The sequence below is a fragment of the Nerophis lumbriciformis genome, linkage group LG18, assembly GCF_033978685.3.
Source record: "Nerophis lumbriciformis linkage group LG18, RoL_Nlum_v2.1, whole genome shotgun sequence".
NCBI lineage: Eukaryota > Metazoa > Chordata > Actinopteri > Syngnathiformes > Syngnathidae > Nerophis > Nerophis lumbriciformis.
In genome coordinates, this window is record NC_084565.2 from 21227063 (window position 1) to 21245314 (window position 18252).

The following is an 18252-nucleotide window of genomic DNA, read 5'->3' on the forward strand; positions in this document are numbered from 1 at the left end:
ATTCCCGAGTGCGGCCACCGCAGCTGCTCACTGCTCCCCTCACCTCCCAGGGGGTGGAACAAGGTGATGGGTCAAATGAAGAGGGAAATTTCACCACACCTAGTGTGTGTGTGACTATCAGAGGTACTTTAACTTTAACACAAAATGGTAAATGGTTACTTAAAAGTTCTGATTGTTTTAGTCCATCATGTACATTAACTTTCTGGACTCAATTACTCTGACCGAATCCTTCATAACAGTTTCTGGTGTGTGTCGGGGTGCATGAAGTGTCCTCCTGTACTATTAGACCAAAGAAACACATTTACTGACCTTTCCTTGGACACGAAAAGGTGACGACAACATTCAGAGAATAAAGTGAATGATTTGACACGTTAAAAACAAGAGCACTGTGGGGTTTCAATGTACAACATGATAGTAAACCTTTTGGATGATGCAGTGTGTCAGAACTCTGGCACTGAGAACAGCTGCAGGTCAACACACTCTGCTGGTCCCACAGGAGAGAGGAGATGCCATCCTGATCTATCAGTTAATGCGCTGGGTATACTGCTTGCTGCTAAGCAACAACTTGGGTAAACGGAATTGTTGCATGCATTTAGTTGCGCGCGCATGCACGCACACACAAAGTGGATGTTGTTGGTTGCATCAGTGCAGTACTTAGTCTCAGGAGATTGTTTTCTATCCTGTCTCTTGGTTTCAAAACATACTCTGGAGGCTCGGAGTATAATGTGAGGTCATTCACAACCTCTGGCATATAGGAAACTTGATCGCCATCATCCACTTTTTACATATACACCTTAACCGTGGACTTGTCCCAATTTTTTTTATGCCATATAGCAAATGCAGTACAACAGTGTAACGTTAAAAGTGTGTCCTTGGGCAAGACACCTCACCCTTGCTCCTGATGGGTCGTAGCTAGGGCCTTGCATGGCAGCTCCCGCCATCAGTGTGTGAATGTGTGTGTGAATGGGGGAATGTGGAAATAGTGTCAAAGCGCTTTGAGTACCTTGAAGGTAGAAAAGCGCGATACAAGTATAACCCATATTTACTAGTGAGGTCCGATAATATCGGCCTGCCGATATTATCACAACAAAATTAGGCATAATAATGTGCTAATTCCACGACTGTATATTTCGGTATCGGTTGATATCGGAATCGGTAATTAAGAGTTGGACAATATCGGAATATCGGATATCGGCAAAAAAGCCTTTATCGGACATCTCTAATATTTACCATTTAAAAGGGAACTGTACTTAGGGGGGAATGTTGTCTATCATTCACAATCCTACTGAAAGACAAGCACGTTTTTCTTTTTTTTTTGCATTGTAACTCGTAAATAAACACTATCAAAAGTCAGCTAACAATGGAGCTAAGAGGATTCGCTCTATTCCGCCTATAAAAGCGCTATAAAAAAACATCCAAAGATCTCCATCATCGTTTTATATACACACACTGTAAGTATAAATGTAATGTAGTACATTTATGTATTTTGCTAATTTTAGGCATACGGCGGCACAGACTCATCACAATGTTCACTTTTCCCTTCAACAACAACACTAGTACTACTACTCATGGCAGACTTTGTGTGAGACAACAAAGACTACTTTGGGACAAATGATGGTGTTGAACCTTAATTTTTGAGCCTGAATATACAGAAGATGATCTCCAAGTTTTAGAAGCTGAGTGGTAAGCAAATCCAGCTTTAATGAAACACTAGGTATCATGCAGCAGTATTGCTAAGTGCAGAACAAGAAATACAAACTTTGAACATAATAAAACAACCATTGACTGTACAATGTCTGCTCTTACTGGGATGCCGACTGATGGGATGTTCAAATATTTCCATGATGGGATGTTCTTATATTTCCATTTAGATGAAAATGTATCTTATTCCTCAAGCAGGAAAAAAAAAGTGCCACCAACCAGCATCTTTTTGTGTCTTTCTCACACCATCTATGGATGTCAAAGTTGACCAACTTCTTGTTTTACGGCCACAATCTTCAGGTGAGAGGTATGATTTGTAATCTAAAATTTACTTTCACCAACTCAGAGGCGATGCAGCAGCTCAGTGTGTCAATACTGTAGCTGCTAGGGGTGTAATGACTGTTCGATAGATCGATTCATATTCCTAAATTTCAAGTATAACGATCTGTGCTCAGCAACTTAACCTTCAAGGAGATAGGTATAGATCCAACATCGTTTTAAAAGGCAATATATCAATTTTATCGACACTAGAAAAAAGAAAACATAGGATTTAATAACAGCGTACTTTATATGAAGTTTAGCTTAGTTTAGAGGCTAATCTTTCCTGTGATAAAATGGCAACCAAGGTAATCAAAAAGGTCAACCAACGAACAAGATTTCTCTATAGAATCTCCTCTCTGGTCAACAAAAGCACCATGAAGATTCTGGCGGGAACTCTCGTTCAACCCTTTTTCGATTACGCATGCACCTCCTGGTACCCTAGCACCTCCAAAACCCTCAAATCTAAACTCCAAACATCCCAGAACAAGCTAGTCAGTTTACTTCTAGACCTCCACCCCAGATCCCACCTCACTCCTACCCACTTCTCCAAAGTGGGCTGGCTCAGGGTGGAGGACAGAGTAAAACAACTTGCACTGAGCCTAGTCTATAAAATCCACTACACCTCCCTGATACCGAAGTACATGTCAAACTACTTCCTTAATGTAAATGACTGCCATAACCACAACACCAGGGGGAGCTCCACTAACCACGTTAAACCCAGATTCCGAACTAACAAAGGTCTTAACTCATTCTCATTTTATGCCACATCAATGTGGAATGCGCTCCCAACAGGTATAAAAGAAAGTGCATCTCTATCCTCCTTCAAAACCGCAATAAAAGTTCAACCCTAAACTAACACCCTCCCCGGATTGTTAATAATCAAATGCAGATACCTTTTCTTATGCTCTCTCTCTCTCTCTCTCTCTCACACTACTTGCTGTCCATATCCTACAAAGTCAGACCTACACTGTTTCAATATCCATTTCTCTGTTCTCAATTGTTGATGACTGACCCCCGCCACACCCCGGCTTGTAAATAATGTAAATAATTCAATGTGATGATCTTGTGTGATGACTGTATTATGATGATAGTATATATGATAGTATATATCTGTATCATGAATCAATTTAAGTGGACCCCGACTTAAACAAGTTGAAAAACGTATTCGGGTGTTACCATTTAGTGGTCAATTGTACGGAATATGTACTTCACTGTGCAACCTACTAATAAAAGTCTCAATCAATCAATTAATAGCACTTTTAATGATAAAGACGTTAAACGTTAAGTCTGTCTGCCTATATTAGGCATCATCAAAACAAAAACGGCCAATATCTACGGTGCTCAAAAAAGGTCGAACCAAATGCAAACACCACAAAACAATCATAAATTACAACACAAAAACTTTCAGCTACAGCATTATTGCGAAAGCCACAGCAAATACAAACGACAATACAATAATATAAAATCCACAAAACAACTTTAGGCCACAAAGGATACGGTCTGTCGGCACCAGGCTGAGATGAAAGGCTAAAAACAATGTCTATGAATGTTCTCATTCATCCAGGTCATTGTCATCACAGGGCATTCAATCGATTGCAAGTGGACTGTTTGGTTTGTCTTAAAAGACGTTTCCCCTCTCATCCGAGTAGGCTTCATCAGTTCATGCTTATAGACTTAGATTGTTAAAAACAAATGTAATGAATATGTTGAAAACGTTTTTTATATTTACTTTTCCAACTTTGTTTATTACACCCTTGACCATTTGGTCCGTTGGTCGCTGAAACTTGTACGCTGCCACTTCTGTTACGTCTTTGTGATGGTCTGTGTTTATTAAAATGAGTCGTAGCAGGTCAAACCACTGCTCGTTTAATCCAAAAAGATTTCGTTGCACTTAATTTCTCAGGTAAAACCTACTGTTAATTCAACCTGAAGAGATGTTGGTTGCATTTTATTTTTGACATTAATATTGTATTATTTTCATGTTGAAAACAACAAATGTTACACCATTTTAAGCAGCAACAATTAAGAAATAGTGCAACACGGTATTCTGTAAAAGATTATATATATATATGCATCATAGTGAATCATACGATGACATCATATTGAACACGTCCCCCACTGCCACAGGTATGTTGGCAAGCTGGGGGAAACCCTGGGAGTATTTTAGCAGTTTTTGGATGTTTTTGGAGAGGGCTTTATGGGCGGAATAGTGTACCCCCATTAGTGGGATTGTTAGCCCCTTCGCACTAGCCGTATTTCACGAATTAGAATTCATAAAAAATTGAAAAACATGTGTTTTGTCTTACATAGAGATTGTGAATGACAGGCCCAAAAAAAAAGTGCAGTTCCCTTTGAGGGGTGAGACAAGATACAGTAGGCCTACTAACCTTAGAGTCACATTTTAACAGCAACACTATTCTAGTGTTTACCCATTGACTGAAAAAAACAGAAGGATGAAACTTTTACCTTCTACTTGTAAAGCTGAATGACGAATAGGTGGCAGTGCTACTGCTCGTATGGTTTCTTCTTCACTCCAAGCAACATTTTTGAGTTTTATAATGTAACTAAAACTATTCATACTTACTAAACCTTCCCAACTGTGATGTCTGTAGGAGTGCTTTATGTATATATGTACGTGCTATCATAATGTAATCAAGGTAGCATCGGTAGTATATTGTTTTGTATATTATGCAGAATTGCTTATTATTTTTATTGGATAGTAGTCTATTTATTTCAATTCTTAGTATTACTTCTTGTGTAATTTATTTTGATCCCGTATTCGTTCCCACTACCAAGTTGGAGTCCTTAATCTTGTTATATGCAAATATAATGACAATAAAGTCAATTCTATTCTATTCTATTCTAGCATTAGCTAATAAGCTAACATGTTTACGAGTGTCTGTGTCAATATTACCTTACAATGGCATTCTTTTTGTATTGTTTGTTTCACAAATTCCTCAGTAAATTCCCCAAAACGTCATCATGGAGTGATTGAGTCTGTTTCGCCGATTGGAAAGCTAGCTTCCGCAGCTGGTAGGTCCATGACGATGACTTGTTTTGTTTGATCAGCCGTTTTACTGCCGCGTTACAGACACACCGTCTGGAAACAATTAAGGTATGTAAATAAACCTTTACAAAATCCATCCCATTCATCCATTTTCTACCGCTTGTCCTTTACGGGGTCGCAGAGGAGTGCTGGAGCCTATCTGTGTAAATACACTAACCTATTCCACAACATATATGTCTGCCGCTTATAGTGCGCTCTATAGTCCGGAAAATACGGATCATTATCTAGATTCACACAGGCACATGCTCTCATTTCTAAACATGGGTAATTCTCCACGAGCTGCATTGCAAACAAATGCCCCCAAACAATGGTAAAACATCTTTACAACATGTGATCCTGGTCCTGCCGGCTGCACTAGAGTGAGGAAAGTGAGAATTACAACAGAGGTTTGTGTTAAGGACAGTGTAATGGATGGAGAAGGAAAAAAACGGTGATAGTGGCGACACAGGCGAGAGTCAACCACCCAAACTTGTGCCCAAAAAAGGTTCCCATTCCGCGATGTGGAGGCCTTTTCTTTTTGGATTCCAGCCAGACGACGACAAACAGTGAAGGTGTAATGTAAGTGTGTTTCACTGTCAGTGCGGAATCGCAAGGCAACAATACAATTGTCTTCAATCACCTTTAACACCACCAAGAAGTACTGTATGATGAGGTACAAATACAGTATGACCCGTACAAGGTAAAAGCAAGTAACAAAAACAGACGGCAATAACTGCAACACTGTACAATGCAACGCAATACCCACCTAACTCCAGTAAAGACAAGATCAGTGTTCACATTTTGCTTATAAAACCTGTATTCAGGCTCTAATATGAACATAAATTCCACAAAATCCACACCAGTTCTTCATTTTTCAGTCCAAAACAACCCGTGTTGTGCAAGAACCTTTACTTCCCTGTGATCTGTTTAATCCTTGACCTCACTCTTAAATTGGTCAATAACAAAACATTCTACTCAGTTCACATGTCCATATTTAATAAAATCAGACAAAGAATTATGGACGTACAATAATGTTTTTAAAAATTGATACCGATTTAGACAAATACCAATTTAGAATTTAAAGATTTAACTGTAGTTTGTGCTCACCTGCAGGTAAGAAGTGTATGTACAAATACAGTACAGGCCAAAAGTTTGGACACACCTCATTCACAGCACAACTGATGGTCCCAACCCCATTGATAAAGCAAGAAATTCCACTAATCAACCCTGATAAGGCACCCCTGTGATGTGAAAACCATTTCAGTTGACTACCTCTCATCGAGAGAATGCCAAGAGTGTGCAAAGCAGTGATCAGAGCAAGGGGTGGCTATTTTGAAGAAACTAAAATATAAAACAGGTTTTCAGTCATTTTACCTTTTTTTGTTAAGTACATAACTCCACATTAGGGCTGCAGCAACTAATCGATTTAATCGATTAAAATCGATTATAAAAATAGTTGGCAATTAATTTAGTCATCGATTCGTTGGATCTATGCTATGCGCGACAATTTTAAAAAAATTTTTTTATAAACCTTTATTTATAAACTGCAACATGTACAAACAGCTGAGAAACAATAATCAAAATAAGTATGGTGCCAGTATGCTGTTTTTTTTCAATAAAATACTGGAAAGGATAGAAATGTAGTTTGTCTCTTTTATCCGATTATTAATCGATTTTCCCCACATATGCGGTCCTCTCCAAGGTTTCTCATAGTCATTCACATCGACGTCCCACTGGGGTGAGTTTTTCCTTGCCCTTATGTGGGCTCTGTACCGAGGATGTCGTTGTGGCTTGTGCAGCCCTTTGAGACACTTGTGATTTAGGGCTATATAAATAAACAGTGATTGATTGATTAATCGAAGTAGTAATCGACATTAATCAATTATCAAATTAATCGTTAGTTGCAGTCCTACTCCACATGTGTTCATTCATAGTTTTGACGCCTTCAGTGACAATCTACAATGTAAATAGTCATGAAAATAAAGAAAACACATTCAATGAAAAGGTGTGTCGAAACTTTTGGCCTGTACTGTATTTCCATTTTATTGTGACCAAAATTATCAGTTATTATTGCAGTACTGTTAAATGTGCTCAAAGTACTTATACACACACTGATATGTTTAGATAATAAAATTTAAAAAAAATTTAATAAAGAGGCCCACTGTTAGAAAGCCCTCTATTTTACATGGTTTGTGTTTCTTATTCTTCATTAATAAGAGTGTTGAAAAGTGTGTTGTATTCTGTTCCACGGCCTTTGAACGCACCGTAAAAACACCTCCATGTCATATCCTTTCAGTTTGTGAGTTTATTCAAAGTGCGGCCATCATGATTTTTCGAAAAATGTTATTTAAAACTAATACTAACCGTTATTATTAATACCGTTAATCGTTACATCCCTAATCCTAATCAAACATGATACAATCATAGGGATAAGATCACACGTCCATGAGTCAGTAGTGAATCTTATTTCCATTCATTAGCATATGCAGGAGAGTGGCGATTACATCATATTTCATATATTTTCCATTTTGACCGCTGTGACGTTTTGGGTGGCTAGTGAGGTTTGATGTGCTGGATTAAGCCAGTGTTTTTGGTGCAGGTGCCACGCAAGATGTCTTCCTCGATATAAGCAAAGGAGTCAACCATCTATGCCATTTTTGTTTCTCCAGGGAGCTCAGGGGAAGCTTTGGACCTACTTTAAGGTAGGAGCACTTGATTTGCTCACCCTACCCCCTCACAGCACAGTAAGAGTAATCTCGCCTCATTGAAGCTTTTTTATTGTATTCTATCCTAACTATTTTTATAGTTATTGGATATATTGGTATACCGTTATCATTCCTAATATCAACCCAATAATTACTGGTCCGATAATTATTGTGCATTCCTAATTGCTAGGCTGCATATGATGACACATCCGTTTTTCTTCTTCGCGGCTTAATTCACACGATGGTCAACCAGCTTGAGCATTAAAAGAAGTGAGAGTAAGTGTAGAGTTTGAGCATAAAATGCCGTATGGCTGCCCTGTTTGTGGGTGTTCGAGTCGTCCAAATATAGAGACAAAAAAGAGCTTTCATAGATTCCCGAAATAAGTGATTCATAAAAGGTAATAAAGTCAGGAAAAAAACAAAGTGCCTTGAAGGAATTGGTTCTTAAAAATATCACTTCTGTCATCTTGTGGAATACATTCGGACCATGCTTGTGTCTGCAGCTATCACTTTGTAAAATGTTTGTTTGAACATTTAATTTGTTTGAGGAACTTTCTGTGATGCAATCGAATTTATTCTCTACTATGTTAGCAGAACTAAACATAAAAAAAGACAAAGGATCGCATTAGTTAGTTTTTCTTTATGATTGCTATGCCTAACTACAAAGACCTGGTTGTGCAAATAAACTAACGTAATGTTAAGTCCTAGTAATAAATACTGTGATTGTTGGTCTAATCCACCGTATTTATATTGTCGATTTTCATAAACTAAAAGCTTAGTTGTTGTGCAGGAAAGACAAGTGCTTTATTTGACCACATTATAAAGTCTTTGGTGCTATTCGTTAGCATAAAGAAAATATCCTTAATAGTATTAGTAAACTAGATGAATAAATCTCTTGCAGGCTTAACAGCATATGAATCTTAATATCACTAGCAAACATTGCTGAACAATAGGGACATCTATACCTAAATAATGAGACAAATTATAAATGTTATACCATTAAAACAACTGCACACATGAATTGTAGATGAGACTAATATTTGTACCAGGAAATGAACTGCAAACAAACTTATCCTTTTTCTCATTAGCGTCACGATCACAACTGCAATGTACCATATGTCAATTAAATACGTTACTTAGCGATGCACGAATAAATCAAACTTTGTCTTTTATCGATTAATGCTTAATTTGTGGACCCCTCCAGATGTAAAGACATGATGTGCCTCCAATCTTTTCTTCTCTAAATCTTTGTGTCAAATGAAGTAAGATCTTAGCGAGCAATAACGTCTTGGTGATGTGGTTTAAATATTTCCAAAAAAATCTTAAAGGGGAACATTATCACCAGACCTATGTAAGCGTCAATATATACCTTGATGTTGCAGAAAAAAGACCATATATTTTTTTAACCGATTTCCGAACTCTAAATGGGTGAATTTTGGCTAATTAAACGCCTTTCTAATATTCGCTCTCGGAGCGATGACGTCACAATGTGACGTCGCATCAGGAAGCAATCCGCCATTTTCTCAAACACCGAGTGAAATCAGCTCTGTTATTTTCCGTTTTTTCGACTGTTTTCCGTACCTTGGAGACATCATGCCTCGTCGGTGTGTTGTCGGAGGGTGTAACAACACGAACAGGGACGGATTCAAGTTGCACCAGTGGCCCAAAGATGCGAAAGTGGCAAGAAATTGGACGTTTGTTCCGCACACTTTACCGACGAAAGCTATGCTACAACAGAGATGGCAAGAATGTGTGGATATCCTGCGACACTCAAAGCAGATGCATTTCCAACGATAAAGTCAAAGAAATTTGCCGCCAGACCCCCATTGAATCTGCCGGAGTGTGTGAGCAATTCAGGGACAAAGGACCTCGGTAGCACGGCAAGCAATGGCGGCAGTTTGTTCCCGCAGACGAGCGAGCAAAACCCCCTGGATGTCTTGGCTCACACCGTCCCGAAGATGATCAAGAGAAGAATATCGACCCTAGCTTCCCTGGCCTGCTGACATGAGGGTATGTCTACAGAATATATTAATTGATGAAAATTGGGCTGTCTGCACTCTCAAAGTGCATGTTGTTGCCAAATGTATTTCATATGCTGTAAACCTAGTTCATAGTTGTTAGTTTCCTTTAATGCCAAACAAACACATACCAATCGTTGGTTAGAAGGCGATCGCCGAATTCGTCCTCACTTTCTCCCGTGTCGCTGGCTGTCGTGTCGTTTTCGTCGGTTTCGCTTGCATACGGTTCAAACCGATATGGCTCAATAGCTTCAGTTTCTTCTTCAATTTCGTTTTCGCTACCTGCCTCCACACTACAACCATCCGTTTCAATACATTCGTAATCTGTTGAATCGCTTAAACCGCTGAAATCCGAGTCTGAATCCGAGCTAATGTCGCTATAGCTTGCTGTTCTTTCCGCCATGTTTGTTTGTGTTGGCTTCACTATGTGACGTCACAGGAAAATGGACGGGTGGTTAAAATCAGGCACTTTGAAGCTTTTTTAGGGATATTCGTGATGGGTAAAATTTTGAAAAAAAATCTGAAAAATATAATAAGCCACTGGGAACTGATTTTTAATGGTTTTAACAATTCTGAAATTGTGATAATGTTCCCCTTTAAGAGTGGATAAATCCATTCCATCCCATTCTAAATATTTTGTTCATGATCGCCTAAATATTTGTTTCTAAACCTTTTAAATACGCCCAACTCTGCAGTGATGCAGGTAATTAACAGCAGCCTATTGGGACTCTAGATCATCGCCTGAAAACCAGAAGTGCCTCTAGATCACGTGATTGCAACCCAGCAATAAGAATTGAGTTGAAATGGTGAGGAACTTGCATCAAATCATCTCAGCGAACAAGACACTCATACAATTCGATGGTAGTCCTATCTAAAAATACAATTCAATGGTAGTCCTATCTAAAAATGAACTGAATCTGCTAGGTCCCAACAATCACAGATGGTGAGCTGTGTTGTTACTTGCAGACTGCCTTGTGGTAGGAGTGGATGTTCCTCTTGTTCGCCCTCAGAGTAACGAGGCCTTACTAAGAGTGGGCCCGATCATTAATAAAAGACAACCATGTTGGACAAAAAAAGAGGGAGAGCATCTACTCTATTCTGCCTTGACGCAAGCTTGTGTAAATCAATACATGAAATATACAGTACTTGCAATTCTTTTGAGAGGACTGGATAGGCAAACATCAATCTTTTTGTCTACAAAACAGGTTGTACACAGACCATCTCTTAGCCTGTTTTTGTATGTGAAAGTAAATGGAAATGTCCTGACCTGGTTTGACATTACAGAGCCTCGCTCCTTTTGTGTCCTGGGCTACAAGGAAAGATCAATGGCAACGGCTCACACCCTCACCCCCCTCAGGTAGCGTACGAGCCTCTTATCTCCAGCTCCATAATGATTTCCCCACTGGGAGATGACTGGGGCCAGTCAGCCGACACATTAACAGCCATTTTAAGCTTCTAAGCTTTTCCAGTCATAGCTCTATGGTCCAATTAAAGACAAGCTAGTCAATAATGCCTTTATTTTGAAATTTCGTAAGAAATAGAAAACATGACTATAAAAACATTGTTTGGTAATGGTTCTTTCACAAGGTTAGCGTTACACTAATAGCCATGGAATATGAAAACAAGAATGGCAATAGTTTCACTGTGTGTATGGGTTTGCGATATGGCCTAAAATCCACATTACAATATGTATTACAGGATATATTGTTTTGCATTATAAATTGTAATAATTAGGGACGTTCCGATCAGGGACAGCTGCCAATTAAGATCATATATAAGTGAGATCCGCCCAGTAATATATATAATTATTTTTTTTATGGAAGTGAAAGCACAGATGAACAATAGGGCTCAAAAGGGCACGGGATTTTGCAATGTATTGTGGGTGCTGGGTAGCCATTGTTGCTGGACAAAGTTTTTGTTTTCATGGTTGTAGTCAACCAGCGGTATTTTGAGATAGAGCAACAAACTGGATTAAGATGGATCATGCAAAAGAAAAAAAATCAAAAGGACTGTACCGAAACTAACTGGGCCCTGTTCCAAAATCTCACCACCTGGAAATGAGTAAAATTGGTAGAGTTGATCGATATGTGTATGTTCAATAGACCAGATTTGAGCAGTCTGCTGAACGTGTCCCTCGTTTCCATCGTCAACGGAGTCAGTTTATATACAGGGCAAACATTTCAGAATGCAAAGTCGGTAAAGGCTCACGGACAAACCAACTTTGGTTGTGTGCAAGACCTCGGAATTTTACATCAGAAAGAAAAGACTGTCCTTTCAGAGGTAAATCAACAGGGCTGGTCACTGGAGTGTCTCCTGGTGAAATTAGTTTCAAACTAAATATATTTCAATTCTAAATATTTCCCACATTAATGCAGTGTATTTCAAAGTCATCTTGGTTATTAATCTTTAAATAGGGGTATTTGCTTTTTCCCTCCAAATACTGAATATATACATAAAATGCGGGCAGCACGGTGAGACAGGGGTTAGTGCGTCTGCCTCACAATACGAAGGTCCTGAGTTCAATCCCGGGCTCGGGATCTTTGTGTGGAATTTGCATGTTCTCCCCGTGACTGCGTGGGTTCCCTCCGGGTACTCCGGCTTCCTCCCACCTCCAAAAAACATGCACCTGAGGATAGGTTGATTGGCAACACTAAATTGGCCCTAGTGTGTGAATGTTGTCTGTTTATCTATGTTGGCCCTGCGATGAGGTGGCGACTTGTCCAGGGTGTACCCTGCCTTCCGCCCGATTGTAGCTGAGATAGGCTCCAGCGCCCCCCGCGACCCCAAACAGGACAAGCGGTAGAAAATGGATGGATGGATGGATATAAACTGCAGCTAGTTTAGCATAGTAGCTAACGCTAACAGCCGACTAAATGCTAAGTGTGCAAAAGAATAAAACATGCTTTGATTCAAACTTACCAGTGTAAAAATGCTGTGAACACACCAACATGTACCAGGTGATGGCGTTAAAAGCCATGTTTGATCGTCTCACGGCTGTTATCCAGGCTACCAAAAATGATTCCCGGGCGCGGCCACTGCTGCTGCTCACAGCTCTCCTCACCTCCCAGAGGGTGAACAAGGGTGATGGGTCAAATGCAGAGAATAATTTCGCCACACCTATTGTGTGTGTGACAATCATTAGTACTTTAACTTACTCATTTTCTCTTTATTAGCTCACTAACTCACCTTCCTTGGCTTTGCTTCTATACTGGAAATAAGACAAACCTCACTAAATCCTTTTTTTCCCCTAACGCGATCATGACAACCATTTTGGCAGTTAATTATGTTGCACGTTCGCGCAATGTTTTGATCGTGCTAAAAAAAGAACACAACTTTAGCAAAGAGTCTTGCTTTCATTCACGTAAATAAGCTATTCAGAGGTGTGGAAGAACCACAATTCATTGTGTTTCCACAACACACTTTCAAGCCCTATTACGGGGCTGTTTGCAACTTGCTCACAGTAACATTTTTCAAACCAAAACATACAACCACTGTTATAAACCACAGGTTAGCTTATGTTACCATTAGTTGTTTAACAGAGACATTAGTTTTAAAATTGTCAATATTTTTTTTAGAGATGCCGATATTATCGGCCGATAAATGCTTTAAAATGTAATATTGGAAATTATCGGTATCGGTTTCAAAATTATCGGTATCGGTTTGAAAAAGTAAAATGTATTACCGTATTTTCCGCACCATTAGCCGCACCTAAAAACCACAAATTTACTCAAAAGCTGACAGTGCGGCTTTTAACCCGGTGCGCTTTATATATGGATAAATATTAAGATTAATTTTCATAAAGTTTCGGTCTCGTAACTACGGTAAACAGCCGCCATCTTTTTTCCCGGTAGAACAGGAAGCGCTTCTTCTTCTACACAAGCAACCGCCAAGGTAAGCACCCGCCCCCATAGAACAGGAAGCGCTTCTTCTTCTACTGTAAGCAACCACCCGCCCCCGGAAGAAGAAGAAGCGCGCGGATTTTCGTTACATTTCCTTTGTGTGTTTACATCTGTAAAGACCAGACCACAAAATGGCTCCTACTAAGCGACACGCGTATAACGCAGAATTTAAACTTAAGGCAATAAGTCATGCCGAAGAACACAGAAATAGAGCAGCAGCAAGAGAATATAACATAAATGAATCAATGGTGCGTAGGTGGAGGAAGCAAGAAGATGACCTGCGCCAGGTAAAGAAGACAAAACAGAGTTTCCGAGGGAACAAAGCAAGATGGCAACTGTTGGAGGACAAACTCGAACAGTGGGTTGTTGAGCAGAGAGCAGCAAGCAGAAGTGTCAGCACCATCACTATTCGAATGAAGGCAACAACGCTAGCAAGCGAACTTCACCTGGATGATTTTAAAGGTGGTGCTTCTTGGTGTTTCCGGTTCATGAAAAGACGCTTATAGACTACGGTGTCATCACGGACTACAAAGGCGGACTCGCACAATTTTTCAGGATTTATAGAGATCCCAAATACAGATCAGCAGGTACCAGAAGGTAAGAAAAGTTGTGTTTGCATAATATTGCGAAACAAAGTGCCAGATAATATGTCTTACCTTATACACACACTTTTCAATTCGGACACCGAAGACGAAGAATTCGAAGGATTTACGAATGAAGAATAACTTCAGAAAGTGAGCGCTATGTTTATTTTGTGTGTTGTGACATTAACGTTCGAGCAACATTATGTTGCTATTGCTCTACACTATTTTGAATTTTACTATGTTTGTGATTGCACATTTGCGTACATTTTGGGACAGAGTTGTTAGAACGCTGGTTTTTAATATATTATTAAAGTTTGACTGACCTATCTGACTGTTTTTTTGACATTCCCTTTAGCGCAGCGTAGGCGCGGCTTATAGTCCGGGGCGGCTTATAGGTGGACAAAGTTTTGAAATATGCCATTCATTGAAGGTGCGGCTAATAACCCGGGGCGGCTTATAGTGCGGAAAATACGGTACTTTTTAAAACGCCGCTGTGTACACAGACGTAGGGAGAAGTACAGAGCGACAATAAACCTTAAAGGCACTGCCTTTGCGTGCCGGTCCAGTCACATAATATCTACGGCTTTTCACACACACCAGTAAATGCCAAGCATACTTGGTCAACAGCCATACAGGTCACACTGAGAGTGGCCGTATAAACAACTTTAACACTGTTACAAATATGCGCCACACTGTGAACCCACACCAAACAAGAATGTCAAACACATTTCGGGAGAACATCCGCACTGTAACACAACATAAACACAACAGAACAAATACCCAGAACCCCTTGCAGCAGTAACTCTTCCGGGACGCTACAATATACACCCCCCACCCCCAGCCCAACACCGCCCCCACCCCCCAACCTCCTCATGCTCTCTCAGGGAGAGCATGTCCCAAATTCCAAGCTGCTGTTTTGAGGCATGTTAAAAAAAATAATGCACTTTGTGACTTCAATAATAAATATGGCAGTGCCATGTTGGCATTTTTTTCCATAACTTGAGTTGATTTATTTTGGAAAACTTTGCTACATTGTTTAATGCATCCAGCGGGGCATCACAACAAAATTAGACATAATAATGTGTTAATTCCACGACTGTATATATCGGTATCGGTTGATATCGGAATCGGTAATTAAGAGTTGGACAATATCGGAATATCGGATATCGGCAAAAAAGCCATTATCGGACACCTCTAATTTTTTACAGCTACTATAAGTTTGTGATAAAAATTGTCGACGGCTCTAAAAAGAATGATTAGCGTTTACGGCTGTCACTCACCCATCAACACGTACACGCATGCACACATACAAAAGCAGGTCAAGAGACACAAGCAACAATTTAGTCATGTTGTTATGATAGAATATACTTTCAATGACAGCTGACACAAACTATCTAAGATATGTTGGTTGGACAATAACACCCACATAATGTGAGTGCATGTGTTGCATACGTACACAGTGTGCGTCATTACGTCCTAGAAGCCGTAAGGGTGGGATATACTGGGTAAAATACTGAGAGTTAGCGCTGTCTAGCGTGTTAGTTTTGCGAACAGACCTTTTCGGGAGCATTTATTGAAACAAATTGAAAACAGCTAGGATAAAACCGTGAAAATCACATTCTCCTTAAAAGGAAAAAATAAAATAAACGATTACTCAACAACCACGAACATAATTTCAATGCTGTGGTGTGGCGAAATGTAGAAAATAAATTTCACCGTATGAAAAGGGTGAGTTTTAAAATAGAACTATCATAGGTTCTTTCTACAATCCTGTCCATATTGTGTGACATTTGTTAATGATTCGGTTAAGAAAATCCACTTTATGGTAGCCCTCGTCAGGAGCTTAGAAGTAGTTAGTCTCTCTTTTCTGTAACATGCATTGTTTACATTTGATACCAATTTGGTGCTAAAAAGATGGAAAAGATTTGTGTTACCTTCGGACACGGACACCATTTTTCCGCATTGTTCACTACCTTTTGGTCGCATCATCCTTATTGAAGCCAAAGAGTGCCCAAAGCTGCTCGGGTTGTACTGACTTTGAAGTTTGTCTTACTTCAAAGACGCTTCTCTGTAGCAGTCTGGCTGGGGAAAGGTCACGTGACAAGACAGCTTCTTCTACTGCTGCTCATCGAGCAGCCTTTACCCACCTGGTGGCCTGTTGTGTAACTACACAACTAGTAATGTAATTTTAAAAGGGACTTCAAAAAAAGTCTATTAGTAGAAAAAAATGTATAACTTGCACGGCAGTTTAACGTCAGTTAGAAGGTCATAATGTCCGTATTATTCTTCGACCAATCGCCCAGTCCTAGGCCACAACATTTTACACAGGACTGTTTTGTTAACATGCTGTCAAGGTGCATCTTGGTATTGTTGGCGTGACCCCAGGATGCAGAGACAAATACAGCAATGTGCAGGTAAAAATCATTATATTAGGAACAAGGCAGGCAAAATAAATCAAAGTAAGCTGTTGCAGAAAAACACCTAACAGTTTATACAGACGGTGTGTACCAAACAACGTACCAGACCCATCTGGAAAAATTACACTAGAAGATAAACCCTCCTGATTGAAAATCGCGGGAGAGGGGAACCTCCAAACTGCCAACCAGGAACAGGTGAAGAGAAAAGCACTCAACTAGAGGTGTGTGATTCGATTACGATTCAGGGGCTACAATTAAAATACAAAATCGATTATTTCTGCATCTACAATTACCATATATTGTTATTACATTGTATAGTGCTCTCATTATATATTATAAATGTATTGTATTAATATTTTTTATAAAAAGCTCTTCCTTTGGCAACTGATGTATGCAGTATTGCATCATTTCCGTCTTTTGGATGAGAGTTCAAACAGCATTGATTTATACATGGAATACTAAATACGCGAGAACTGGAGTTGCCTGCTAAATGATAAAATAAGTAAAACATCCCTACGTGGTGAGCAGGCATCATAGAAGGTAAGAAAAATAAACTAAAACTACAGAATGCCCAGACACCTTGCACTCAGTCACCAAAAACTTCCGGCTCAAAGATGTGTGTCGTCCATCTGCTATTTACCAATTCATATCTACAACTGAAAGGGTTGCCGGTTTCTCCTGACTTATCATCTACTTGCTAATCTCCTCCTCTTAGTTGATTACCCTCTCTTGTAACAAGTACATTCAAGCTACTGTAGTTTAGCGCCATGGCTAGCATAAATTATCCTCTCATTCCTACTCCATATTTCCACACTATTTCTGCATTTTAGAACTGTCTGTATTACTTTATTAAACATGCATAAATCATCGATATTTGGATTGATTTGTCCATTGATTAAGCATCATTCGTGTACCAATCGTGAGGCATCGGAGAATTGATCATATTTTTCACTTCTACTCACAACAGGGGTAAAAGTCACCGTCTGACATACCAACAAAGAAAATATAACTACAAAAATAATGGCGCAAACAAGAAATGATACAAAACGATGGAGAATAATGAACCTAGTCTTTCTTGAGGGATCATGACACATGGACTAGTACCGGTAAGTATAAATTGGATTAACCGCTAAACTCAGACAAAAAAGACAAAGCCATTGCGACATCTACAAATTGGTTTGAGGAAATACAAGAATAGGTAGCATTAAGAGTTGTTTTTCCCTTATTGTGGAATGTGCACAATATTACCAATGTGCTACATGCAGTGAGATAAAAGCTGGCTTTTTTATGTGGCTCTCTATCGATCCGAGAGTAGGCAGGTGTACTTAATGCTGTGACCAGCAAATATCTATATTTATGAAGTTTATTTTTGACCATGATTGGGGAAAGAAATAGTGATGTTCATCTTCAATATATATATTAAACAGTTAATATTTTCAAAAGATCGAGTCTGATACTTTTGGAGAGGGTGGGGAATGGAGGTCATTTGCAATCTAAAAGGAATGGCTCCAGACATGAATCCAAAAAACAGGTTATTAATGTGAGTGACAGTGTAGCAAAA

General features: G+C 39.4%; 1 protein-coding gene across 1 annotated transcript in view; it reads right to left on the bottom strand.

Moving 5' to 3' along the window:
• The window catches only part of gatad2ab (GATA zinc finger domain containing 2Ab), a 66448-nt gene extending 50143 nt beyond the window's left edge, over positions 1-16305 (bottom strand). The window contains exon 1 of the mRNA XM_061977814.1: positions 16209-16305. Within this exon, the coding sequence (XP_061833798.1) occupies positions 16209-16237 (29 nt within the window). The 5' untranslated portion in view covers positions 16238-16305. The remainder of the gene's footprint in view (positions 1-16208) is intronic.
• Between the last annotated feature and the right edge of the window lie 1947 nt (positions 16306-18252).